This window comes from Diaporthe batatas (genome assembly GCF_019321695.1).
Source record: "Diaporthe batatas strain CRI 302-4 chromosome Unknown Contig00003, whole genome shotgun sequence".
Taxonomy (NCBI): domain Eukaryota; kingdom Fungi; phylum Ascomycota; class Sordariomycetes; order Diaporthales; family Diaporthaceae; genus Diaporthe; species Diaporthe batatas.
The window spans coordinates 6504751-6530272 of record NW_025408550.1 but is presented as its reverse complement, the minus strand read 5'-3'; the positions used below and the strand labels follow the sequence as shown (position 1 = coordinate 6530272).

At 55.3% G+C, this 25522-nt stretch overlaps 9 protein-coding genes across 9 annotated transcripts; 5 read left to right on the top strand and 4 right to left on the bottom strand.

Moving 5' to 3' along the window:
• Positions 1–46: 46 nt before the first annotated feature.
• On the bottom strand, positions 47–1675 carry KVR01_002752 (pantothenate kinase; the record flags this gene model as incomplete). The annotated part of the gene is made up of 2 exons (XM_044790321.1): positions 47–1279; positions 1322–1675. 2 exons carry the CDS (start codon positions 1673–1675, stop codon positions 47–49), a joined length of 1587 nt encoding a protein of 528 aa, XP_044647767.1.
• Positions 1676–2296: 621 nt separating this feature from the next.
• On the bottom strand, positions 2297–6268 carry KVR01_002100 (uncharacterized protein). The gene is made up of 5 exons (XM_044789278.1): positions 4676–6268; positions 4039–4512; positions 3535–3976; positions 3234–3443; positions 2297–3141 (listed from the first exon to the last, which is right to left on the bottom strand). Exons 2-5 carry the CDS (start codon positions 4201–4203, stop codon positions 2594–2596), a joined length of 1365 nt encoding a protein of 454 aa, XP_044647115.1. The 5' UTR covers positions 4204–4512; positions 4676–6268; the 3' UTR covers positions 2297–2593.
• Positions 6269–6667: 399 nt separating this feature from the next.
• Positions 6668–9635, top strand: KVR01_002512 (uncharacterized protein). Its single transcript, XM_044794771.1, has 2 exons — positions 6668–7267; positions 7330–9635. Exon 2 carries the CDS (start codon positions 7874–7876, stop codon positions 9548–9550), a length of 1677 nt encoding a protein of 558 aa, XP_044647527.1. The 5' UTR covers positions 6668–7267; positions 7330–7873; the 3' UTR covers positions 9551–9635.
• Positions 9636–11109: 1474 nt separating this feature from the next.
• Positions 11110–12102, top strand: KVR01_002252 (uncharacterized protein; the record flags this gene model as incomplete). The annotated part of the gene is made up of 1 exon (XM_044791126.1): positions 11110–12102. The coding sequence occupies one exon, from the start codon at positions 11110–11112 to the stop codon at positions 12100–12102; it is 993 nt and encodes a 330-aa protein (XP_044647267.1).
• Positions 12103–12373: 271 nt separating this feature from the next.
• On the bottom strand, positions 12374–14483 carry KVR01_002791 (sterol esterase; the record flags this gene model as incomplete). Its single annotated transcript, XM_044782881.1, has 5 exons — positions 12374–13732; positions 13793–14088; positions 14157–14252; positions 14306–14385; positions 14452–14483. 5 exons carry the CDS (start codon positions 14481–14483, stop codon positions 12374–12376), a joined length of 1863 nt encoding a protein of 620 aa, XP_044647806.1.
• A 1105-nt stretch (positions 14484–15588) lies between these two features.
• On the top strand, positions 15589–16175 carry KVR01_002965 (uncharacterized protein; the record flags this gene model as incomplete). Its single annotated transcript, XM_044789534.1, has 2 exons — positions 15589–16105; positions 16147–16175. Exons 1-2 carry the CDS (start codon positions 15607–15609, stop codon positions 16173–16175), a joined length of 528 nt encoding a protein of 175 aa, XP_044647980.1. The 5' UTR covers positions 15589–15606.
• A 1392-nt stretch (positions 16176–17567) lies between these two features.
• Positions 17568–19376, top strand: KVR01_002302 (uncharacterized protein). Its single transcript, XM_044792180.1, has 2 exons — positions 17568–18403; positions 18469–19376. The coding sequence occupies exons 1-2, from the start codon at positions 18184–18186 to the stop codon at positions 19242–19244; spliced, it is 996 nt and encodes a 331-aa protein (XP_044647317.1). The 5' UTR covers positions 17568–18183; the 3' UTR covers positions 19245–19376.
• Positions 19377–20679: 1303 nt separating this feature from the next.
• KVR01_003122 (sedoheptulose-7-phosphate:D-glyceraldehyde-3-phosphate transaldolase TAL1) lies at positions 20680–24909 on the bottom strand. The gene is made up of 3 exons (XM_044793390.1): positions 24306–24909; positions 23842–24225; positions 20680–23749 (listed from the first exon to the last, which is right to left on the bottom strand). The coding sequence occupies exons 1-3, from the start codon at positions 24657–24659 to the stop codon at positions 23513–23515; spliced, it is 975 nt and encodes a 324-aa protein (XP_044648137.1). The 5' UTR covers positions 24660–24909; the 3' UTR covers positions 20680–23512.
• On the top strand, positions 21361–22905 carry KVR01_003019 (uncharacterized protein; the record flags this gene model as incomplete). Its single annotated transcript, XM_044790665.1, has 1 exon — positions 21361–22905. The coding sequence occupies one exon, from the start codon at positions 21361–21363 to the stop codon at positions 22903–22905; it is 1545 nt and encodes a 514-aa protein (XP_044648034.1).
• Positions 24910–25522: the final 613 nt, after the last annotated feature.

Below are 25522 nucleotides of genomic sequence, written 5' to 3'. Positions count from 1 at the left end.
CTGCATATTATTGCTGTGGTGTATCATTTGACTGGAACTCTACACGCTAGAGTGTGCCCGGGTATGCGAACGATGTCGCAGACGCGGTGCCAGGGTACTCCATGACGGGCTGCGGTGTCTCGACGCTATCGTCGAGACGCCCCTTCATTCTGCTCTCGAGGCTGAGGCTCTCGCTGCCGCCCTCCTCGAAGCTGCCCCTTCGGCCCCAGTTGCGCGGCTGCCGCTTGAGGAATGCGCCGACGGCCCCCAGGTAGCCCTCGTGGCGCAGGAAGTAGGCCTGCTTGGCGCCCTTTGACCAGAACTTGATGGCGTACGACAGCGTGTTCATAGTCTGCGGGTGGCCGCGGATGAATGACCCACCAAAGTAGATGCGTTCCAGCCCGTGTACTTGCGACTGCAGGTAGGCCAGCTGGCCGATGTTGTTGGATATTGCGTAGAGGAGCGAGCGGGATACGTCGGCCGAGGAGAAGCGGGACGTGTCTGCTGGTGCCGGTTGGGGTGCCCCTGGGCCTTGTGATGATGACTGTGGTGGCTCGTGCTGCTGGTGGTTCTGTTGTCGTTGCTCGTCAAGAGCGTGGTCCAAGTCGCCATTGCTTAGGCCGCCCATGTCCTCGGCCTCGCTCTCGGCCTCCCGCTTCATCCTGAATACCTTGCCGAAGGAGCTAGCGATGGTGGTGCTCTTCAGGCCGATCTTTCCGTAGTCCGTCCCGTAGATGTCACCCACCAGCATGTCGACATGCGAGTTGTCGCCCTGTGCGGCGTTGTGGAGCATCTCGTCGAAAGTCCTTGCGCCGGTAAGCAGGCTCAGCAGCCCCCAGAGGGTGCCGCCGCCGAGGCTTGTGCCGCCCACGCGCTGGTACTCCCTGGGGCCGGAGACCTTGAGCATGGACACGCCAGAGCCGATGTTGACCAGCAGGTACGGGTACATGTTCTCCTCGGGGCTGGCGAAGTGCATGGGGTCGGTCTCGCTGTAGGTGAAGACCTCGCGTGGGATCTCGGTGATGAAGAAGTCCAGGCCTATTATCAGACACTCCATCTCCTCCTCCCGTATGACGTCGACCCCCAGGACGTCGCGGATCTTGTCGTAGTACTTGTAGGCGCCACCGCCGGTGGCCATGACGGTGAGCTGGCCGGGGTTCGAGCCATTGAGTGTCTGCTGGTTCTCCTTCAGGTGGCGCATGAAAGCGATACAGTCGTCTATCCTGTCTGTCTCGAAGATGGTGAAGTTGAGACGGCCGCCGGGCTCGGTAGAGAAGCCCTCGCGCGAGAAGTAGACGAGCTTGGCCAGCGAGCCGCCGATGTCCACTGCTATGTGGCTCACCACGGCTGTGTGGTTTGGCAGCCTGATGTCCTTGGTCTGGTGATGGTCGGGCGAGCCCCTCCCCCCGTTGAAGCTCTGGGCGACGGGGGTTGCCGAGTCCTGCTCCACGATGAAGGCGCCCTTGACGTTGATCTTAACACTGCCGGGGTGTATTATGGTGCTGTCAATCTCGGCCGTGGTGGTTGCTGTCCTGGGCCTCCCTATCTGCTCGACGTCGACGGCGCAGTCCTGGGCCGCAGCCGTGCCGCGACTTGTATCCCCGCCTGTGATGATGCCGGCGGCGACCCCAGACCCCGATGCGGCTGGGGTCGCATGGTCGGGCGTGTGCGACGGCTGGGCCCTCCCCTCAGTCATTGTGCCGGTTTACCGTCGGGAGTCTTGGGCTGAGGAGCAGTTGGGAGGAGGGGGGGTGGGCAATGCGATCTCTGCCCACTCAGCGCATGTGTTCGGAGGCTGTGGACGGTCGGGTCGAGTGGTCGCGTCGATAAATCTGGGTGGGGCGAGGGAATGCGACGGGGGATGATGGCCGTGAGTCAATTGATGGGATCGGGAAATGAGGAATGAGGGATGAGCGCTGGGGGATGGTCAGCCACATGTCGCATGCAGTTGGAGATGCACTCGGCAGGAGTTCAGTCCATATTATGAAATATGTACCACGCAGGCGCAGCGACAAGTACAAGTCAAGGTGGCCATCAGCTTGCTCCGGTTGACCGGATGGTCGTCTCGAAATTTCCTGGTTTGCGACCCCCGATCGGATCTCCCAAAAAGTTGCTGTGGAGCTTGGAGACCCCGCCGAGGGCCCGAGGCACCACGGGCTCGCTTGGGGAAGCGCCAGGGACCAGGGGTCAGCGCCCGGGGGTGCCCGCGGGGCTGAGGAACGCCCAGGAAGGTAAAGTGCTTGCTTCATGGACTGGCAACGTAAGGCGTAATCAACACTCACTCCAGGGCCACACCGGCGGGACGTTGGAAACTCTCCGTTTGGCAAGACCATCTGCTGAAACCCAGGTAACCCCCCGAAAAGCTGTCCTTGAGCCGAATCTCCTCCGGGTCGTTCGGTCATGATCCCAACCGTTGGTATTACATCCCTTTTCCATCCCCAATGAAAGACCACAGCAGGGCATTTGTACACACCCCAAGTATAACAAGCACATAATATACATACAGAACGCCTTACAGTCCCCAAAGAATGCTCCACATGACAACTAAGACTATTTGCCCAACGGCCAAAATACCCCGAAACATTGACACAAGACTCCGAGCCAGTTTTCCCCTTTAGTAAAAATGACCACCAGGCACACAGACAAAGACCGCAGCTAGTGCCCCGGCAGACACCACAGCCACTATCATGGATTGCACGAAGATGGTGTCCTGGATGCTCCTCAGCGCTGGCTCCTGGATCCACACCTCACGGTCAAAGACCTTGCGCACGACATTCCGCTTCTGGTACTTTATGACCCACGGCTCATCCTCGTAGCTATTCGAGCTCCCGAAGCTGTCAAACGACTTCTTGCCAAGCTGCGCCGCCTTGCCGGCGCTGCCGCTGGTCGAAGACATGTCGTCCAGGACCTCCTCGTCGACAAAGAGCTCCCAGGGGCGCACGTGTCTGTGGTGGAGGCCGTGGAGCACGACACACATTCCTTTGAGCGCCGCCACCTGCGTGCTGACGCCCAGCACGAGGCCCGCGGCGGGGATCGCACGGTAGCCGCGTGGTACGGACGACAGCGTGAGCAGGATGAATGCTGCTAGCGAGCCGACGATCAAGAACGCCCCGAGGATGTTGGCGAACTTGACGCGCGCCGTATTTCCGTTGCAGATGCTCCCTAATGTGCGTGAGTGAATCTGTGCGAGGCCCGGGTGGACTGTTGTATCCTGAGGATGCCAACTGGTGGAACAGGAGTAGGTTTGTACTCACATCGGATGAAATTCGGGTGCGCCTGCATACGGAGGGTGCTTTCCACCGACCACGCCACCTGGCGAAACGCCGTTGGGTGTGTTGTGTGGCTCAGGGCGATGAGGAGTTGCTTGCGCTCGCGCGCTGACAGGTTCAGTTCTCTCGGCGCACCGTCCATCACGTATGTGGCTATCACACGGTCGATCTCTTCGCGGAATGGTTGGATCGTGACTGTGATATCTCCTGTCAGCACCACTCTGTCTTGCAAGGATGTACGCCTGCAGATAGGAACCTCTAGGAGCAAGTGCTTGTTGTCACTTACAAGGTGCCCTGGTCCCCGCCGCGGCAAATGCCTCTTGGGCTTGGTTGCGGTAGCTCGTTGAGTCTTGGCCCGCGAAAGTCGACGTGGTATCCCCATTGGGTGTCCGCGGCGGCGTGTTGAATGGATTATTACTTGAGAAGATGGGCACTGCCTTGTCCATGCTCGCAGGGCTCATGGGACCAGACTTTTCGAAGTCCGTTCCTTTGAAGATACCGGCTGTGGCCGTTGGATCTCGCTTGAGCCCATCGCGATGTTCCTTTTGTAACTTGTTGAAAGTCTCATTCTGCTCGTCCTGTGTCCATTCTGGCGCAAGAGCTATGTCACTGGTGGTCGCGCTGTTGAAGCGTTGGACATAGTCCCGATGCCACAAGAAGAACTGCAGGTTCTCTGCTGACATCTCAACGTATATGAGGTAGTTCATGAAGTCGCGGATGGTGCATGGCTATTCATGACCTGTCAGAGATCCAATGTGTCTTGATACGTATTCTTATGGGAACATCTCACCGGACAGGTACCACCGTCGATGATCTTGTCGAAGGTCAGAGCAACTGGGATGCCGGCGGAGGATCCAGAGCTACCAGACCGGACAGAGTCATCCGTAGAAGCAAGAGACTGTCGATTACTGTCGACCCGGGCTGGTCGACGATAGCCAAGGCCGAGCAAACCCATGTTGAGCGAGTGTGGTGATCTGCGAGAACGAAGGCAGACAGCGACAGATCATAGGCAGGAAGACGACAACAAGGGAGAGACAACAGAGGCAAGAATACTCCAGGGCTGCGGTTTGGATGAGAGTGTAGCAAACGAAGGACTTATGAAGGCGGCGCACACAAGTGTCAACTTGACATCTCAATGTACCCAGTTACACGCAGATAATATGGACTACTAACCAGCCACAAGGACGCGGGACGGCGTCTACTCATATAGTTCATGGCCACAACTCCACCGAGACTCCACCGAGACTCTTCCCTCCATCCATCCCTATCAGTGGCAAGCGTCAAGAACGAAGCTAACTCAGGGGAGTGATGACGGAAAGGGTGGGCCGTTTAGCAGAAAAGCTAGAATGTGGATGGGGTCAAAAGACGAACTAGATCGATCGGGAAGGCGAGGTTCAGGGGTGATGAGCTTTTTGGGAGATGCTCACAAGAGATTCCCCATGCCCCAGCGCCCATATTGGCTCGACGGTCGAGTACACAGTGGACGATAGGGCGCTCCTCTCGGGACCCATGGGCGTCCAGAAGCAGCTAGCTGCCTAGGTACGGAGTATGCAGCCTCATCCTGGGCGTTCATCTTGGCCTTTCGCCCTCGCGATGAAGGGTGGAGGTGGGCGTAGGGATCGCCCAGACTCCGTTTTTCTTCTTCTTCCTTTCTGTTCTCTGGCTCTGTATCTGCTCGGACCAGCTGCCGCTAGGCTGTGCAATAGATGCAAAAGTTTCAGGCTTTGGGACCTTCCAGCCCCGGGCAAGCCTCCTTCTTCCCCCACATTATCAAGGACCCACCCTCGAACAATGTTGGTTGCCTCGAGTTCAGCTCGTCTATTTGGCTTTTCCCGCTCTCCCGATTCGCCGGTCTTGGCACTATCATACCAGGCTAGCTGGTCCGCAATAATAATAATAATAATAATAATAACAACAACCATAACCATAATCATAATCATAATAACGAGGAGGTTTGATGTCTAATGGAATTCCCTAGTCCGTGACTTCTTGGCCTCGAGGCTCCAGATCATCCACGCCCGTGCATCTGACAGCCCCTGGTCCTAGCTCCGGCTTCTTTAGCGGGAGGATCGGCTGGGACCGGTAGGTCAGTGATTGGACTGCATCTATCTCAGCATGACATGTTGAGCACTCGGCCGCGCATTAGTCTCCTAGCTCCAGGGGCGAGGGCTGCTTCTCATTTGACGGGAGGCGTTCAACACGAGTCCTGGAAAGGGTAGGCGGTTGAAAATCCAGCTGTGAATCTTGGTATCGTTGGGCGGGGAGGAGGGAGATGACCTTCTTTTTCTGCCCTGAGCAGACACGTTCTCCCATCCACGCGGCCGTCGTGTGAGGCGTCGCCGGCTTGGTCTGGGAGGTGGCACAAGCGACGGTGTGGACGGCGAGTGTCTCTGGGTTTGCGGGTGAATGGGTGTGATGGCCAAGTGTAGAGCCGCAGAAGATGAGACGTAGCCGGTGGCACGGTGGTATTGTGGCAATGCAGATTGTCCTGGCAGCTTGTCCGCGATGTAACCCAGGACCCAGGGCGCTGGAAATGATCAGAATCGGATCGCACCGCTGATCGGTACTGAGATCCGTGAGCCAGCCTGCCAGCACAAGCCAGCAAGCGTGCACGTCCATGGTCGATCCGGTTCCTCGTAGCCGTGGGAGGGCGCAGTCTGTTCTCAACAAGGCCTGTGCTTGTGTGGGACAACGGACAACGGCCGACGGTGTTGTGTGGCGCCAGACGTAGTACTTGCGATCTTCGGGATGGACGAAGGGGTGGAGGATGTTGTTGAGGCCGTCCAGGTTGACAGTTCAAGAGCCGCCAACGGCATGGCAGCAGCCACATGCCGACGTGCAGGTGATGCAATGCAGTGACTCCAGCGAGTGCATCACCTGCTCGTGCCTTGCCCTGACAGTAGACTTTCGGAGGCAGCCGAGTCACCGTCAAGGGGCTGCAAGGTAGGGCCTGGGAGCAGCACCAAGAACACGACGGCAGCCTGTGGGTTGCTGCATCTGGACGGAGGACGCAATGCGTCCATTGGGTGGTGGTAGAGAGACTAATAAGAGAGCAGAGTTCATGAGAGAAAACATGCGGGGCCAGGGAGGAAGCATGTGCACTGGCCACCTCGTTAATCTCGCGGGAATAGTGGACCCTGACAGGCATTACCGAGATCTCGTCACCACCTCCATCCCTGCCAGTCCCTGGTCTCGGGTCACTCGCCCATCCGTGCCATCACAGTGTGCACGCACAATAGCCTTGTCATACCCACACCTACGACACGACGCGATTTCTTTACCAGAACAAGACACGAGCCAAGCCTCGGTTCCTGGTTCCTGGGTCTGGGTCGTGGCTTGGAGATTGCCTTTTCTGCCCCAAGCCAATTGTGGCCGCAGCCCAGCGCCATGAGTCGTCCATGCTTACGGAGTAAGTACTTGCCTTGGGTTCCTGGGTATGGACCGGGTCCTCGTTCATCGTAGAGTCCCAGCAGATGGACGAGGAGGACGAGGAGGAGGGGGGGAGAGAAGAAGAAGCAACACATGATCCCTCGCGGCATTTCCGAATTCAAGGAAAAAGACTACTTCTTCAATATCCACAAGTCGAGGACCCGCTCCCGCTGCCCGGTTCGTTTGGGATTCACTTCCCTGGTTGGCGCTGCAGGCTGTCTGTCGGGCTGCAATTTCCAATTGGTCTGGCGTCTCATCCTCGTCTTTTACTCTCCGAAGAAGGTCGGACTGAAAGGAGCGGGCACCCACCATTCCAACAAGCCTCATCCGGCTCTAGAGGCTCGCACCCTGGCAGTCCTGGTACCTCGCAAGGGCTCTTCTTCCCGGCAGCATCAGGACCGCCCCTCGCATGGTACGTGGCAGTTGCCGTCCGCTCGGGTCGTCGTCGATGAGGAACTTCCCTGAACGTGGCGAGGTTTCACGCAGTGCCGACTCGATATTCCATTCCTTCATTTGTTTTGCCCTTGTCTGCTCTGGCAGTCAGCCTGTTGCTCCTCAACGACCCACGACTAAGTAAACAAACTTGGCAGGTAATGTTTCCTCTAATACAAAAATTACAAGAATAATTACTGACAAGATGCCTACGCGCAAGTCTTACTACACTACACAGTCCATGCACACTCAAGCCAGCATGGATGGCACCGAGTTGGTGTTTTCCCAAGGTGCCACAATGCGTCGGGGTACCTAGGTAGGCCAGCTGCGGCCAGACCTTGTCCTCAAGTGCTTTTGATGAAAGGCCATGTCGATGGCTTCTCGCAAGGTGACCACCACTCTGCATCATAGCAAGCTAGACCCCAGAAATCGAGCGAGTAGCTCAATTGCCTGCTGTCTCTCAAGACCATTTAAGTCATCATGGTGCTCCCTGAGGACATAGTATTGCTCCGGCTGCCAAGCCAGTCGTTCAAAAGGCCGCCCCGAGCCGATAAATAAAGCGGAGACGCATCCATGCAACCGGCACCGGACACACCCACTCGGCAGTGGTGCTCAGCGTCATTCATTATCAGCAGCCTCCAACAAGCTGGCTTCCATGATGTCCTTGACGGCATACTCGATTCAGAAACGGGCGTATACCCCGATTTCTCTCGTCGCATTTAAGCTTCCTCAGGCTTGGTTCGGTCCAGTCCCCCAAGCCCATCATGAGGGGCCACGTGAACAGGCCTCTAATATCACAGAGAATGCTTCTGTCCCTGCTCCTCTGTGGCTGCCAGGCCGGCTCAGCAGCTCTCAGTGACCCGTTCGACATCAGAGAAGCCACTATCGATGGGATACATAATGCCCTCTTTACTGGCCTGACAACTTGCCGCGAGGTGGTTTCAGCACATCTCGCCCGTATAGAGGCCTTCAACCCTGCTATCAATGCCATTACAGCTTTGAACACAGAAGCACTGTCAGTGGCAGAGAGCATAGACCTCAGGATCTCGCAAGGGAATATTACAGGTTCCTTGCTCTGCGTTCCTGTCCTTGTCAAGGACAACTACGACTCCATGCCAATGAACACCACGGGCTCTTGCCTCGCGCTGGCAAACAATACGCCCGCAGAGGATGCACCGACGATCAAAGCTCTCAAGGCATCCGGTGCCGTCATCCTGGGCAAGACGAACCTGCACGAGCTCGCCCTTGAAGGCCTCAGCGTGTCGTCCCTGGGCGGCCAGACCCTCAACCCTTATGACCAGACTCGCACCCCGGGCGGCAGCAGCGGCGGGTCCGGGGCCGCCGTGGCCGCCAGCCTCGCAGTGTTCGCCACGGGGACAGATACAGTCAATAGCCTGCGCAGCCCTGCGGCGTCCAACTCGCTGTTCAGCTTTCGTCCCACAAGGGGCCTGATCTCCCGTGCGGGCGTCATTCCGATTAGCTTCACGCAGGATGCCGTCGGCGCAATGGCAAGGACGGTGCGGGACCTGGCTTTCGCCATGACGGTCATGGCTAGCGTTAAGTATGATGAGCGCGATAATACTACGGCTTCGATCCCGCCCGAGGTTGCCGGGATGGATTACGTTGCTGCCCTGCGTGGGGGCCCTGTGTTGAATGGGTTGAGGCTTGGTTTGGTCCGGGGCTTCTTCAACTTTACGGATTCGTCGGAGGTGACGCCTGTGAATGAAGTCATGGCTTCCATGGTGTCAAGACTGGAAGCGGCCGGCGTAACTGTCGTGAACGTCATCGAGCCCGTGTACAATGCCACGGCGATCAGTTCAAGCTTGGACGTCCAGGCGTACGAATATCGTGAGCTGTTGGATGAGTATCTGGCAGGACCAAATTTGAGTGGCGACAAACCCGCCAGCTTCGCGGACCTTTACAAAAGCGACAAATTCCTCGTCATTCCAAACCAGTACTCTTTTGTCAACTTGTCTCTTGTCTCGTCCACTTCCAACACCAGCTATTTCACAGCACAACGGGGTATACAAAACCTCGCCAACGCACTCCAGAAGACCTTCTCCACGAACAAGCTCGACGCGCTTATCTACCCAGAGCAGAAGAACCTTGTCGTCAAGACAGGCTCGCCGTCTCAGTCTGGACGCAACGGGATTTTGGCAGCGCTGACTGGCAGTCCCGTTGTCGTTGTCCCGGCAGGCTTCTCAGCCCCGAGTGACGACGCACCCATCGGCGTCCCAATTGGGATGGAGATTCTCGGGTTGCCTTGGAGCGAGGATCGCCTGCTCAGCATCGCACAGCAGATCAGCGAGCTGATTCCCGTCAGAAAAATGCCAGTCCTGACGAATAGGACCGTGCACTCTAACTCCGAGTATGAGAGTGTACCGACGGTGACGCCCCTGGCTAATATACCTGCCGAATATTCTATCGGGAGGTTGATTTGATTGTTTGTATCTTTATTTGTGCATAGGTTTCCATTTGCAACTTGACCTGGTAAATAAGAACTGATAAGAGAAACAATTCACCTCACCTTACGCTGAAAGGGTTTCCGTCCTCACGCCAGTGTGTTCAGATGTCGCTCCAGTGCTGGTGAAGAATAAACGCGTGCGCCTTGACAGTCGCAGCCAAATCTGCACGTTCTGAAAATTTAGTTTGCAAACTTTCATATACTGAATAAGAGATACCAGCACCCTGGTTCACTTTGAAATCATTATTCGACTCTCAGGTTGCTTCATTGTCTGCTACTGTCTGCAAGCCCCACATATACTTTGTATGCATGCGCGTTGAAAACGAAGCCACTTCAGTTGCAAAGCCGCATGTGAAAAACTTCCGAGGTTGGTTACAGCCCATGTTGGCGTTTGCTGCCCTGGTTGGCTAGACAGATCGCCCCATATCCATCGAAGGTCTCACAGAATTAGAAAATCGGGCATAGGCTCTCCAGGTCTCACCAATGATCGTGTGGCAACCCCGCACGTTATCATGGGACTTGTCTGTATGCCCAGGTGTTGGCCATTGTCAATAGATGAGAGAATAGTTTCATCTCTCCCCTACCGCTGATTAATTGAGAGACAGTGAAACTCCTTGTCGTTCGCCTCTGGACTGCTTTACGGTAATCACTCCCCCTTTGAGGATGTTTAAAATTATTTTCTCCATCCCTCCGATAACATTTGAAAATTAGAATGAACCCTGGTGGAAGTGATGTTGGCCTACCTGCCCATTTGCAGTTCTCTGAAATCCCCATGTAACTTTTATTTACTTTACGGGCATACTCTCCGTTGCTGATGTCTTTCCTGGAAAACAGTCAACTTGATCCTCAAAGCAACGACCACAAACCATGGTGGCTCATCCTTCCCAGCGTTTGAAGAGCGTCACTTGCAGCGGTTCGATGGTAGGCGACGCAAGACTGGGGCTGCTGTTGTCGTTCTTGTCACCAGCCTGCGAGATCACCCACGGATTTCTCCGCCGCGGGGCTTCACCTCGGAAGCGATGGACTCTGTGTGGGGAGGTCGAAGAGGTGGGCGCGACTTCAATGGGCCTTGCCCCAGAGATCGCTGGCCTGCTTTCTGATTCTCCAAGACTCAGTCACGCACTCGATTCCCTGACAACAGCTATGTTGAATAAGGCAGATCAAGGCTATATCTTGGATGTGGAAGCTGTCAAGAGTATCCACAGAGATCTCACCACAGAAGCCTTGGCCTTCTGGAAATCTCAGGCCCTAATTGTTGCCTATAGAGCTTGTCCCTGGAAGTATATCGAGTCCAGGTAAGTCCATAGTTGGGCCCTTTGGAGGCACTGTCGGCCTCTCCTACTCACAGCAGTACTTAGGAATCTCGATCTAAGCTTGATCCTGCCACACCTTCAGCATACTGCAGAATTTCACGGAGATGGTTTGAAAAGCCTAGATTCCGCCGTCAGAGTCGACTTTATTCTCACAGTACTCGAGGCCTCACGCTTCCCCACGATGGCCTGGAAACGTTCCATGATTTCCCACGCGGATGCGGCCATGAAATATCTGAACATCAAGCATGGCGAACACTGTTTTGTGTTATTGCGCCTTAATTCAGCAAGGTCTCTGCTTCACCGGCTTGAAGGCAATCACGAGATCGCTGTCGGCGAGGTCGACAAGCTCGTCAATCAGCAGCAGCAAGCTCCTCAAAGTCAACGTGACAATGCCGCCATGGGCCATGTGGTGTTGCAGCGGGCTCTCAACTCGATTCAGGTTGATGATCTCATCCAGGCCGAGCAGATCCTAGGCCATTGGCGCCACCTGGGCGACGACGAGCCCTCGCTGATGGAGCATGTCGTATACTTTCGCAGGGACGTGATGCTTGGTCGAGTTCTGAGAGCCCGGGGGAGGTTCGCAGAAGCACACACCCATCTGAAGAGGTCTTACGACCTAGCCGCGCAACACCACGGCCTTGATTTTGACGAGGACCGCCGGGACCTCATCTCCGAGCTGGCGGATACGCTACTAGAGCTCGACAAGCCCTACGACGCCGAGGCATACCTGCGGATCGAATTCGCCCGAAGGTCACGGGATATGAATGACCCGGCCAAGTCAGGCAAGTCCCTCTTGGAGGCTTCCATGGCCGAAGTGCTACTCGCACAGGGACGAACCGAGGAGGCGGAACACGTTTGTTCCCAGGCAGAGGCGCGGTGGGACGAGCTCATGAGGCTCGGAAAGTTTCGCATCTGCATCGTGCGGGCCAAGATTCATCACACGAGGTCTGATTATGCGACTGCAGTGAGGTACTGGGACATGGCCTTGCAGCAGGCCTCCATATTCCAGGGGGAAACGGGGGCCACGACTCGCATACTCGTGCTTTCTAGGCAAGTGAGTAGGCAGGCTTCAGGCCTCACTGATCCCGAGGCCTTTGAGCGGTGTACGGACCTGTCAACTGTGCCGGTGAAGCCTGGCGGAACTCTCTACTGGATCGCTGGCATGCGTCACTGGGAGAATTTTGTGCGCTCGGAGGCCGCTCGGACTCGGGTCTGACTTCAAACTAGCAGATTGAGTCTTTTCCTACACTGAATTTCCACAATTTTGATTATCCTCAAGTATTCGTACAACCAGAGTAAGTTTCAAGGCGCGTCAGTGAGCATGATCAGGCTTTAGTTACTCGGGACCCTAGTATTACCTAGCAGACTGCTGTCTTCACCTGTTGCAGAAGGCGTCGAATCGAGGCAACTAAATCGTCCTTATTATTTCGGAAATACCACATCAGGGCTCATATATACCTCAGAATTTCTAGCCAACTGAAAAAATGCTACCGCTGCCCCGATACCATCCGCAAGCGATTTCTCGCCCCATCATCTGTGCTTGCCTGTTGGGGACTAGCAGTTGCGATCCCCGTCACATCGGTAGTGCTCACATCTGCACTTGCCACCTTCCCAAAACTGATTCCCTTCCCTGTGTGGAGCGACCTTTTGGTAGTACCACTGGTCTTGGATGTGGATGATAGACTGCCACTACTTCCCCGCCTGTCTTGAGCAATGTCCAGGCCCACAGAGAGGGAGCTCTTGTTCGGGTGGAGAAGGTTCGGGCTCCTCGCACCCGGCTCACTCGTCTCAGTCACGTACGAGTCGTCATCGCTGTATTGAAAATTCCGAATGACTCCCTCCCGAGCCTGATGCGGCAGCTTCACGGCACTGCCAATCGCGCTGTCGACATCGCTTGCGTTAACATCGCTGCCGTTTTGGGAGCGCGCATTCCTCCAGAACGTGTTGCTTCTGCTCAGACTCTGGTGCCTTGCGCGGCGGTAACTTTCGAACTCGTCCTTGGTATGCTCCGCATCTGTGAAGCTGTCGAGAGCATCGAATACGTGGGGGAAGACTTGAGCGGCAACGTCCTTTGCCCAAAGGAAGTCGAGATGCTCATAGTGAGGGATCTCGGTGGCGACTGTGGTTGGTGGCAGCTCCCGGAGCATCGCCTTGATATCAACCAGCGAATCACTGCCGCCGTACACCAGCACGATAGGCGTCTTGATGTTGCGAGTGGGATATTTTGCCACCTTTGTAAAACGAGAATTCGTACCGATGGTCAAGGGTGGGTCGTCATCGAACATCTGGAAAGACTTGGTGCGGATGATTTGAAACCAGTGGACAACGGATTTGGTGGAAGTAAATGAGTAGAGGTGGGGGTATGCGGCGAGCTTTTGAACTTGGGCGATGTTGTTGCCTTTCCAGTTGAATAAGAACTTCATGCCCATATCGAGGATCTTGATGTACAATGGAGGGTAAACGAGTGATTCCCACAGTGGAGCGGAGCTGAGGATGGACCGGCGACCAAACATGAGGAACAGGACCTGAGGTGACGCCTTGATCAGAGCATCAGCGATTCCGTTGGCCAGTCCCGGAGGCGACATGGCTGGCGCCAGCGCAATGAAAACGTTGACCTGCTGATTCAGCTTTGGGTGGATGGACAAAGCCGCAAAGGCCTGAGCTGTCCCTTGAGAGAAACCAATGTAAGACAGTGACGGTTGTCCGGTGCTGCTCAGGATATACTGTATGCTGTTTGGAATATCATGAAAGGCGAATTCGTCGATGGAGAAGTCCCAGAACTCAAGAGATGTCGGAGTCGAACGGACAGACTTCTTGGAGTACTTGTTGCCCCGGTTGTTTCCAAGCTGTTGGGGGTGGTCAGCACATCTGCGCGGCTTCTGTGTCAGTTCATGACAGCGACATACCCAGACATCAAAACCTCTCTCCACCAGGACAAAGGGCAAGATCTTTTGAGCGTCCGTGAGGCAGACCCAGACCTCACTATTCATCAAGAGACCATGATGCATGTAGACGACACGCTTCTGAACGCCGGTGGGACCGGAATTGACCTTGACGTCTTCCTCGCCTCGTTTCCATGCGAGCCGGTGAACGCCCAGTAAGTACCCATCATCAGTCTGCACTACATGTTCCTCAGCTGTATAACCGAATAGCTCGCATAGTTCGACAAAGTCGGTCGCGTTTCTTATGGATTTCGACACCTCTAAATAATACATCGTCAACGGGGGATCCTGATGGTGACTGCTGGCAGAACGTGGCACGGCGACGAACCATTTTTCCTCTCCGACTCCTTTTTATGACTTTCTGGTCCCCATTTGTTAAACAAGCGTCGAGAAGCCCTGTAGCAAAGGGAAATAAGAGGTGACGCTGTTTCGAAGTCAGGGGGGTTGAATCGTTCAAGGGGTTGGGACTCGGCGCACGCAATGCGAAAGTGAGGACTCGGATGATGACCTCGAGGCCGACAAAGATGAAGGACCCTATGACGGCAACATATTCGGTTCTTGCGTATGATGTCAGAGGCTCGAACGGCACTCCCAGGTGTTTGGCGCTGGAGCTAGGAGCTTACATGGCGAGGCGCCCAAGGAACGGGACAGGCATCGTCGTCAGCGCGAGTTGCGGTTGCGAATCACGGCGCAATGATGCGCGAAACCGGTGGGATTATCTGTTCGAGTAAAGGTTCTTGTTTCTAAAGGCGCGACATGATGCGATAGGATGACGGTGAGGGGAGCGACGAGAATCGAGGTCTAGCGTGTGGGATTGTTGGTGATGAGCGTACCAGTCTATTTCTGTCACATGCGAAATCTACATTCCTCGAGGCGAGTTGCTGTTGCACCGTTGGGAACCTTGGGAAGGGTAAGCGGGCACAGGCACAAGGGGCAAGGGTCTCTCCCACGGGCCATTCGTTCCTGCAACACCCCTGACTCGTAGTGCCAACGGGGGACCTTGCCTTAATCTCGTGCCCAACTGCAGTTCTCAACCTGCCTGGGCCGGAGTGGGTGATAAATATTTGATCAAATTTAAAGGATTTGACGATACAAAATCTCCAGCATCCATGAGTATTGGGGAAATCTTGTGTATCTGCACAATTATAAGGGCCAAATAGGTGGTGCAATTCTGCCAATCCCGAGAATACATTGGCAAGTCTGTTCTTGACTACCTAGGCACACACACATGCGTGTTTTGCATGTTATTGCTTGGATTATGATATCTAGAGTTTTTAAGTATCGCTAGTCCGTTCTTAGTTGGTGGAGTAGTTTGTCTGCTTAATTGCGATAACAAACGAGATCGTGACCTGCTAAATAGCACGGGCCGACAAGGGGAGGACTTCAGGATGCGTAGTAGCCGCATCGGCATATTCTCTTATCTCATCAACCACAGATGGAAAACGAGAATCAATTAATGAAACGAAACATCAAAAGACAGAGTGGCAGCGCGAATATAGCTGGGACCAAGCATCTAACTTTGAAGCTTGTCCCACATCCTGAACCTGTCCAGTTGCTGCAGCGGGGTACAGGCCTTCCTTGTGACTCTTCCAGCCCATTGAGCCTCATCTCCCCCCAATCACGCAGGTATCTTTGCTGGGCAGATGCTCGCTTTCCCACTTTTATATACTTGGGTATCTGTGTGATTCCAAAAATCATATCCGTAGTTGGATCAGTTATCCTCATCGGCCCACTGTACTCTAGATCCCATGTCCGTGTTCCCCGCCTCCACAAGAGCAATGTCAAACACCGCAGACGCCTTGGAGGCTGTGACAGCCACAAATGACGAAGTTGGAATAGAGAAAGCACTTCCTTCAGACGCGGAAGCAATCAAGCAGATTGTTATCGCTGCTTACTCGAAATACGTCCCGCGTATGGGTGGTCAAAAGCCAGCACCAATGATCGCCAATTATCACGCCATCATCACCTCCCACTCCCAAGAGGTCTTCGCGCTCCGCCGGCACGAAGACGGCAAGGTGATGGGATCTATATTACTCTCGGACCCTGGTGATGGTTCCGTCAAAGTTAACAATCTCGTCGTTGATCAGGCTGCTCAGGGCCGTGGCTACGGAACATTGCTCATGGCCTTCGCAGAGCGAATGGCTCGCGATAGAGGCCGGGCGGCGCTGACGTTGTTCACAAACGAGAAAATGACGGAAAACATTGTCATGTATCCAAGGATGGGGTTTGTTGAGGTGGAGAGAAAAGTAGAGGACGGCTACTCTCGGGTATACTTTCGTAAGACACTATGACCTTGAGCATATGTCCCCTTTCCCAAGTGAGGCTGGGGTTTTACAAGCACTTTTAGATTATACAATAAGATTGGGTCGACTGCGAAAGACCCTGCGAAGACTCTTGAAGCCCTGAGAATATTAAAATCCTTCTCACAGTGTGACTGCCGGCAACCCTTTCTGGGTCCGACAAAACGACTCCACTCCAAACTAAGATAGCCGCCGAGAGGGTAAGCGTTGAAAAGGAGATACTATGGTGGGAAATGAGTATCGAAATGGGGAAACAAATTGAAATCTCTTGATGATGACGATATCGCGAATCGGTGATGTAATAACAACCTTGGAACCCCAGGTGCCCTTGAAGTGGTCGCTAGACTGTGTTCCATGGCGAAAGGTCAGAGTAAGTAGCTTCCATTCAAACATTGCCAAAGCAATAGTGAGAATATAATGGCAACGTCTATGATCAATCCTTGCTGAAATGGTGAAAGTATCCTCGATGGACACTGATGTTCGAGGATGGAAATGGATCTTCGAGCCATCTCCGGATCAAAACGACAATCATTTGGGAAGACAAAACCATGCCACGCTGATTCATAGTACACCTTTTCTAGAATAACATCTGGATTCGGTGGCGAAGAAATTGAAGAACTTGTCCAAGTTTGCAACTGCGACAAAGTCAGTTATTCAACATTGGAGTTGGATTTCAAGGACGCACCCCTTTAATGAAAATGGAGTACCATATTCGGTGACGAGAGACATTGGGTGTCTTGGAAGTCATACAGCAACTTTCGGGGCATGAAAAGAGCTCAATGGCCCACTTCCCAGTGCTTTGCGCCTGGGTCATTTTCTTCTGATCCCGAAGTATTGCCTCGGTCTGGAGCCCTGCATGACAATGCCCAGGTGTGATACCGTCAGATACTAGCAGGCCCTCTATTAGCAGCAGAAAGCACGTATTGTGGCATCCAGCGTTGTCATTGATCTCTTCATGATAACACAGCACCATATGTGCACGCCAAAATCGTCGAGCAACCGTCTGTCAGGTCAGTCTTGTTGGTTTGCTCATTGTTTCATTAGTTTCACGGTCACACTAAGCCGCATATTGTCACGCGATATGAGTGATGTGAATATTATTTGGTTCTAGGCCTTGAGAGCTCTACTCCGGTCCAGTCATTATGCTGAGAGGCCCGGTCCCATGAGTGCGAGCTCGGTAATCGTTCTTATCGGATATTGATGAGACATTGGCTGGGATATGTCCCAGCCGCGCGACGTGCTGACTGCATGACACCCCCGTAGGAATATCGTGCTGAGATGGGAGGAGCCGCATAAGAAGGCAAGATGCTGACACACGGATTACCGTTCGCTCGGCACGGTTGACAGCTTGATAAGTCTCTTCCTCGTCAAGCATGTCCTGGCAGGGCTGTATTGAGCCCTAGACGGCCTATCTACGTGGCCTCGAAAATCCACACTGACTATGTCGTACCCAGTGCTAATCGTCGCGAAGTTGAGCGGTCTTTTTCTCTCGGTCGGGCTCTTCGAGTGGGCTGCGGGAGATGGGCTAGTCCAAAGCTAAAGCCGTACAAGGTCATAATTTTCATGCTTGTCTTCCTGCACACGCACCTCATTCCACTGAAGCTTGAGACGTCCTTGGCCGTGGAGAGCGCGGTGTTGTGACACGGAAAAACGTGAGCGTGGAACCATGGACAGCCTGCCCAGAGATCTTGCACCACATCACCACAAACTCGCAGAAGGATGGCCATGCGAAATGATCATCAAACCAAGGCAGGCAGTCCAGGCCCTCCAAACCGTTAATCGGAAAATCCTACATTGGATCCTAGCGGCTTATATGCATGATTGGACGCAGGATCAGGGGCAGGAGATGAGCTGAGCTCTTGGCCCCCACCAAGAGTGAGCAGGCCCCTTCCGGGCGTACTGCAAGCCTGCCTGGCTCAGAGGCCAGGATATGAAGGAAAATGATCTCGATAGGACAGAAGGTACCTCGTGGTCACCTTCTGTCTCATAATATCTTCTTCGCTTTGTTCACTTGAGCAATTCAAGCGGTTGATTTCGAGGGAGTTGCCAGTCACAATGGCCTCACACTTGCCATATCTTATGGCGTCCGCTCTTTTCCTGGCTTCACTGATCGCGTCTGTGTCTGCCGCAACCCCCTCGAACGGCGTCGAATTTCTGTTCCCAACTCAAGGCGCGACCCTCCACTATAACGATTATGTGCAGGTGCAGTACACCTCAGAATTCGAGGCGCCATACCTCTATACGTTTTGCAGAGCGGCAAGTGGCAGTGTCTCGCGTAAGTCTACTCCCTCCGAGGCGACTCTCCGGGGGAGGGGGATTAGTGCTGATGATTCGCGACAGAAAAACAAACCCAAGGCGTGGGTGGCTTCAACAGCACTGCCCTCATTAAATTATCGTGGTCCGGCTCTGACACGCCGTGCTGGTTCAACTTGAAGCCCAGCGCAGGCGCGGCCGTGGGCAAGGGCGCCAACTCTGACAATTGGTCTTTCGACATATCTGAGCGCGCGGCAACCACCGTCGCTCTCAGCACGTCGGCGAGTCCCACCGCGACCCCATCGATAACGTCTCTGTCAAGCATGACAACAAGGACGAACCCGGAGACATCGACAGAGGCTTCCTCCGACGTATCAACGGCAACATCACCGGACGCAACCACGACAGCAGCCTCTGCAGAGTCAACGTCAAGGCCGTCTGACGAGACGGCGGAAATAGTGTTGGATGGCGTGGCTGCCTCAACGACTGCGGCGACGGCAGAGACATCTTCAGCGTCAAGCGCTGGACTGTCGATGGGGGCACAAATTGGCACAGGGATTGGAGTGGCCATCGCCGGTATACTTATCGGAGTTGGCGCGAGCATTTGGTACATGCGCCGAAGACAGCAGAAGGCGAGGCAAGGCGCCTTTGCCAGAATCGAGGCCCCTCCTTACGGTGCAGGTGACTGGAAGCCTCCTGCTTTGTATTCGGGAGAGGTGCCACGCCAGACGCCGCATCAGATGCCACAGCAGACACACATGCCAGTTAGAATGGCTGAGCTGCGGAGCCCTCCTCCACCGGCGAGCGAGCTGCATGCCACTGGGCCAGTATATTATGAGCTGCCGTCGCATACGACCCGGTGAGCCGGCGCAACGGCTGATGCTTCTAAATGCGGGCGACGCAGGGCCTGGGGCCTGGGACCACGGAGGCAGTAGAAGTTGACATGTATAATAACATTGAAGAATTGCAATCGATCGGTGTGTATTGGAGGCGTCATGGTAGGGAGGAGCGTTGGGAGTGTAAGCGTGTGATAGAATCAGACCACTCCTGACAGGCTGCACGCATCCGCTCTCCCGAACGAAAGAGCTTGGGCCACCGAGAGTTCTGATGTAGCCCGCCCAGCCCAGCCCAGCCGCGGCCCTGCTCTGCGCCTGCGACAACCTCTTGACCACAACCACCACAGGAATTTCTGGTTCTGCAGATCTCTGGTCGCCATGCCGAGCTCATGTAAGGAAATAAGTACGCACCTGCCAGCCCTAAACGGGCCCAACCCCGCGGAAGCTTCAGGTCCCCCAGCTGACATCAGCCCACCTCTTGCCAGGAGCCGCCCTGGCGCAATGCCTCCAGGAGTCCGAGTGCGTCATGGTCCAGCGGAACTCGGCCTCTGACTGCCTCCGCTCACCACTCGCCGAGACGCTCCCCACGAAATGCCAACAGCTGAAAAAGGGCTTTGGCGAGTGCCGCCGCGGCATGATCGACATGCGCAAGCGCTTCCGCGGCAACCAGCCCGCGGCTTTCAAGAGCCTGCAGGAGAGCGACAGCACGGGCGAGGGATACCAGCTGTACGCCGGCAAGTCTGCGTTCGGCGGCACAAGAGGCGAGACATCCGGCGATGGCAAGGCACCACCAGACTGGAGGGACCTGGAGAACGCAAAGTACCGGAGCGAGCTCGAGTCGAAAAAGTCGTGACCAAGGAAGCACATGGAATGAATGCCTCCAAGAAGCTGCTCAATGACGGCAGAGAGTCGGATTTGGAGGTGCTTGCATGGGATGGCGCTGCGGGTTCCTGGAAAAGAAACCTTTTACGTGCCATGGGATGAGCTAGTATCAACTCTCCGCTCGCCAGTGGACCAAGGTTTCTCATGCCACAACCGCCCGGGTCGTTCATGACCACACAGGGGCAAGAGGGAGGAAATGGGTCTGTCAACCCTCTTCGGGATGCAATTCGAGTCCAACCAGTCTCGCATCGTGTCGGCCGGTTTTGTTGTGAAAGGGCAGAGGCTTGAGTGCGTAATGTGCGTGCCCTGCTTCGTATTCAGACGAATATGCGTTCACACCGCTAGAATCCTTGCCCAGCAAGGGGTCTGTGCCTTGTTGCGGTTGATTTGGTGGGCAGATCCGACCCAGCCATGCCGCTCTTTTCTGGGCCCGATTTATGGACTATGCCTATACTTGTACTTGGACATATTGGATGGGAAGGCGGCACCTGCTTATGTATACTGAGAGTCATCATAGCCAGATTTTTGCGAATAAAAAAGAAGGGCTCTGGAAACAAGGACCCGAGCATTCTTTCTAACCTAAGGGCATCTGTGATGTTGCCAGAGGTCTTCTCGTACATTGATTGTGGTCGAATTGGAGACCGGGTCTGAACCCAGCAACCCCAGCTGCCAAATCCGTGGTACCAGGCAGTCGCGTGGTCCCTTTTGCCTTATGGGGCCGAGCCTTGTGGAAACCAACCGAGCGGCAGCCCAGGCAGCCCAGGCAGTCCGAGAAAGTGGCTGATGATCTTGGCTCAATTTCTCCTCACAATGTCAACAACATTCATATCCTGCTGGCAGGAGAATGCCCGGGCTCATTCCTCTTTGCTGACTGCAACATTCTTGTTGGTGTTTGTTCTCACATCTCGCGATTGTGTCTGACTTCTTGTTGCCTTGTCTTCAACACCAGTCCCTTCTGCCTATGCTTGGACATCGATTTTCATACTCGTAGGCTTGCTTGCGCCCGGGAGTTCGGCACACCCACTCCCCACGGACATCCCGAGGTTTCCAAGTCCGTTGTATGACCATATTGGCCTAAATGTCAGCAGCTACACCAGCATTATCACGAACCTTGCCATCGACATAATTTGGGAGTCATACTCCTCGCGCCTGTCGAACATCTTGCACCACGTGGTCTCTGCCCACCCTATGACGACGTGACGGCAAACGTACCGTATCAGCCTCGCCTAAGCGCCGCCCGCGCCACCAAAACACAACCACCATGTCTATATTCTCCGGGCACCACTCCTCCTCGCGACTTCCCCGAATCCTGATTGCAGTCCTCGCCATCCTGACCTTCACACTCCTCCTCAGCTACAGCAGGGTATCATCCACTACATACTCGCTCTTCTGGCCCGAGCCCGAACCATTGGCTATCGAGCCCGACGACGACCTGTCGTCTGTGTTCGCCGGTATATCAGCCATGAGCTATGGCAATTCACACAGGCCGCCGATAAAAGGGATGCCGGATAAGATCGTGGCAGAGCTACCCAAGAAGTTCATACCCAGTCGGGATGGGCAGACGAGGCGTCTCGTGATCGTAGGCGACGTCCACGGCCAGAAATCGGCGCTGGACGACATCCTGGCAAAGATCCACTTCGACAAGGCCCATGACCATCTGATCCTCACGGGTGACCTCATCAACAAAGGCCCAGACTCGGCGGGCGTGGTGGATTTGGCGATCGAGCTGGGCGCCCACGCCGTAAGGGGCAACCACGAGGACCGCGTGCTGTCCGTGCTGGCGACCATGAACGAGGACCCGAAGCCGCAGAAATCAGCGATCGATGCCGTGGACCTCGAGACGAAAGTGTACGACAAGGACCAGGAGGAGAAGCAGGACGAGAACGACCAGGGCAAGGACCCCAAGGCCGCCAAGGAGGAGTACCTGGCCCACGAGGCCCTGCTTGACCGCGGCGACAAGCCCGAGTTCCAGACCGCGCGCTCGCTGTCCAAGCGCCAGATCCAGTGGCTGTCGCAGCTCCCCGTGATCCTCAAGGTCGGCCGTATCCCCTCGGACAAGGGCCTGCCGCCCACTTTCGAGAACATGGTCGTCGTCCACGGCGGGCTCGTGCCCAACGTGTCCCTGGCCGACCAGGACCCGCAGGCCGTCATGTCGATGCGCTCGCTCGTGTACCCCGTGGACGAGCTGAGGCGGAAGGCGGTGAGAAGATTCCTTGAGGATAAGGCCAATAACCGGAAAGGCAGGGGTAGCATCGCCGCCGCCCAGCAGATCGACGAGGAAATGATCGACGAGTTCGTGCAGAAGATCATGGAGGCGGAAGGCATGAGCTTCGAGCACGGCGGCGACGATGTTGCGGTCCCCACTGAAGGCAGGGAGGGCATCATGTGGTGGAAGGAGTGGAACCGCTTCCAGCAGCGGCTGGCAAAGACCACGCTGGCTATGGAGGAGGAAGCAGAGGAGGAGACCCCCCCTGCCGCCGCCGCCGCTCCAGACGCGACCAACGATGGCCACGATAGGCCTGCGCCACCAGAGAGCTCGCAGAAGAAGCACAAGAAGGGCAAGAAGGCGCGGGAGCAGACCGACGTCGAGAAGGAGCTGAGCGGACTGACAATCGTGTACGGGCACGATGCCAAGAGCGGGCTCAAGGTGCCCGATACCTACGGCAACGGCAAGGGCCACACGTTCGGCCTAGACTCTGGATGCGTGTACGGTCGGAAGCTGTCGGCGCTGGTGATAGAGGCGCGCCCCGAGGGCATTGTACACGGTATCACGCAGGTCTCGTGCGCTAAGGGCACAAAGCCATGAGCGAAAAGAGATATGAGGTCCACCAAAAGGGCGCGGTTGAAGAGGAAAATTGCATCATGGGCTTTGGAACCAGCGTACGAACAGGAGGAAGTTGGGCATTGCAGGCGTTCTGGGAGGGTTTCGTAAACAGGCCCAGGCCCGGTTTTGGATAATAACCGGGCTCAAAGGATTGAATCGAATTGATAATTACAGGTATATGAAAGACCAGACCACTGTTAGAGGAGAACTTAACTGGCATTCCTATTAGTAGTCTTCATTATACAAATACAGGCACCACCATGAAGTTGACTGTATGGAATTCCTGTCAAGTTCCCCATCTGATCACTAACCAGATCGACGGGCTTATTCAAAACCACCTCACCAAGATCTTCTTTATACCTGATGCTTTCTGGGATAACCAATACGTGTTGGCCTTGCCCTTGGATGTGGGAGCACGGCACAGGCGTGTGAAGCAGCACTCGGGATCGTTCTGGCAAACCAATTGATTCAATTTGGGCCATAGGAGTCTTGTTGACATCCTCTTAAGCAAATGCTATATACGGTATCATTTCCCATCCTCATGTTTACTTATACCACCAATCAACTTTTTGTTTTAAAAGAAAAGCCCTTATGCCTGGATCTTGGACTTGATGATATCCTTGAGCGTGACGGCATCAGCGGCGAACTTGCTGATACCCTCGCGCAGCTTCTCAACGGCCATCTGGTCCTCGTTGAAGTCAAAGCGGAACAAAGGCTCGTTGCTGATGTACGACTTCTTCTCAATGTTGAGCGAGGAGGCGGCGGAGGCGTCCAGCTTCTTGGGGACCGAGGCGTCCGAGTTCATGAGCTCCTCGAGCAGGTTGGGCTAGGTTGGCAGAAACGTCAGTATCTCTTGTACGAGGACTCCGGGATCGGAATGAGGTGGGGCGCGTGCCCCCCCTCTTCAGGGGAACTTACGGAGATGGTCAGGTAGTCACATCCAGCCAGCTCGGTGATCTCGCCCGTGTTGCGGAAGGAGGCACCCATGACGATGGTCTTGTAGCCGAACTTCTTGTAGTAGTTGAAGATGGCCTTGACCGACTCGACACCGGGGTCCTCCTCCTTGGCGTACTCCTTCTTGGTGTGGGCCTTGAACCAGTCCAGGATACGGCCGACGAAAGGAGAGATCAGGAAGGCACCGGCCTCGGCGGCAGCGATGGCCTGGGTCAGGCTGAACATGAGGGTCAGGTTGGTGTTGACACCGTGGTCACGCTGCAGGATCTCGGCAGCCTTGATGCCCTCCCATGTCGAGGCGATCTTGATCAGGACACGGTCCTTGGAGATACCCTGTTGCTTGTAGAGCTGTTGGGGTGAGGCGTCAGTACGTGTGGGGGTTCTTCTTGTTCTCGCAAGGCAGGGGGGTGGTCGCTCTCTGGTCTTACGTCGATGATGTGCAGGGCCTTCTCAACGGAGGCCTTGGTGTCGAAGGAGAGGCTGGCGTCGACCTCTGTGGAGACCTTGCCGGGGATGATGTTGAGGATCTCCTTGCCGAACTCGACCAGCAGGCGGTCGAGGGCGGCGTCCACCTGTGTGTCGACGTCGCCGCCGGACTGCTTGGCGTACTGGACGGCCTCGTCAATCAGCTTCGCATACTCGGGCTTCTTGGAGGCAGCCAGGATGAGCGAGGGGTTGGTGGTGGCATCCTGGGGCTTGTATTTGCCGATGGAGGCGAAGTCGCCAGAGTCGGAGACGACGACGGTGCCGGCGGCCTTGAGCTGGTCCAGGGAGTTCGACATGATGAATGTGCGTGGGGTGTTGGGTCCTGGCTGGGAGTTTTGTCTTTGTTGGGTTAGGAAGAGTGGAAGGATGGGACAGAGATGTGGACTGAGTAAGGTGTCTTGACGGGAGTGCGAGACTAGTAGGGAGGTGCGACAAGACAGGAGAGGTATTTATTGATTGATGGCGGGGTGACTTGGAGCTTCTGCCACCTGCTGGGCGTCCTATGCCTTCCCAATGGCCACACTTCTCTGGCAAGTCAGATTTACGGGCCCATGACGATATCGCCCCCCCACCATGGCTCTGACACTGAGCTCGGGGCACCTCGTGTGTATGGAGTACGGAGTACATGCAGCCAGTATCTATACATCCCGTACCTAGCAGGCCCTTGTGTCAGTCAATTGGGCGCTGTCGGCCAGGCCTTGGCTATACTTGTTTTGCACCGTGGTCGTCCCCTGATTCCACATCCCCTCGCGGTCCTCATTTCATGTGCAACAGACCACAGGTCCAGGTGTCGGCGACAACCACCTCAGACCAGACCGTTGAGGGGCAGGGCAGGCCGGGGTCACCCCGCCCCAGCAGCCTAGCAGGAACAGCAGCAATTTGCATTCCGGCACGGGTGCTAGTTGCGCTTCTCCACGGACCTGTTGGGTATGCAGATTAGGGCCTCGACTAGCCCTTCCCACGGTTACGATTCTTTCTTGGTTGCCAGCCGTGTTCTCTGTCTGCACTACCAGACTGCACGCACCTTTCCACCCTTCAAGATCCACCGCGCGTGTATCACTTGGGCGGAAGCGCGGAAGCTCCGGGACAGCATGTCATTTATAAATACCATGGCCCTCCGCTGGACCACTTAGCTCGGCCCTCCTAACCCGAAGCGCGA

Excerpts from the sequence above, each read along its gene's own strand:
- KVR01_002512 (XM_044794771.1), top strand. The coding sequence starts at position 7,874 with ATGAGGGGCCACGTGAACAGGCCTCTAATATCACAGAGAATGCTTCTG.
- KVR01_002100 (XM_044789278.1), bottom strand. The coding sequence starts at position 4,203 with ATGGGTTTGCTCGGCCTTGGCTATCGTCGACCAGCCCGGGTCGACAGT. Across the intron at positions 3,977-4,038 it reads TCGACGGTGGTACCTGTCCG|CCATGCACCATCCGCGACTT; the intron begins GTGAGATGTTCC and ends GGTCATGAATAG. Across the intron at positions 3,142-3,233 it reads GCACCCGAATTTCATCCGAT|GGAGCATCTGCAACGGAAAT; the intron begins GTGAGTACAAAC and ends CACGCACATTAG.
- KVR01_002302 (XM_044792180.1), top strand. The coding sequence starts at position 18,184 with ATGGCCTCACACTTGCCATATCTTATGGCGTCCGCTCTTTTCCTGGCT. Across the intron at positions 18,404-18,468 it reads GGCAAGTGGCAGTGTCTCGC|AAAAACAAACCCAAGGCGTG; the intron begins GTAAGTCTACTC and ends GATTCGCGACAG.
- KVR01_003122 (XM_044793390.1), bottom strand. The coding sequence starts at position 24,659 with ATGTCGAACTCCCTGGACCAGCTCAAGGCCGCCGGCACCGTCGTCGTC. Across the intron at positions 24,226-24,305 it reads AGGCCCTGCACATCATCGAC|CTCTACAAGCAACAGGGTAT; the intron begins GTAAGACCAGAG and ends TCACCCCAACAG. Across the intron at positions 23,750-23,841 it reads GTGACTACCTGACCATCTCC|CCCAACCTGCTCGAGGAGCT; the intron begins GTAAGTTCCCCT and ends CTGCCAACCTAG.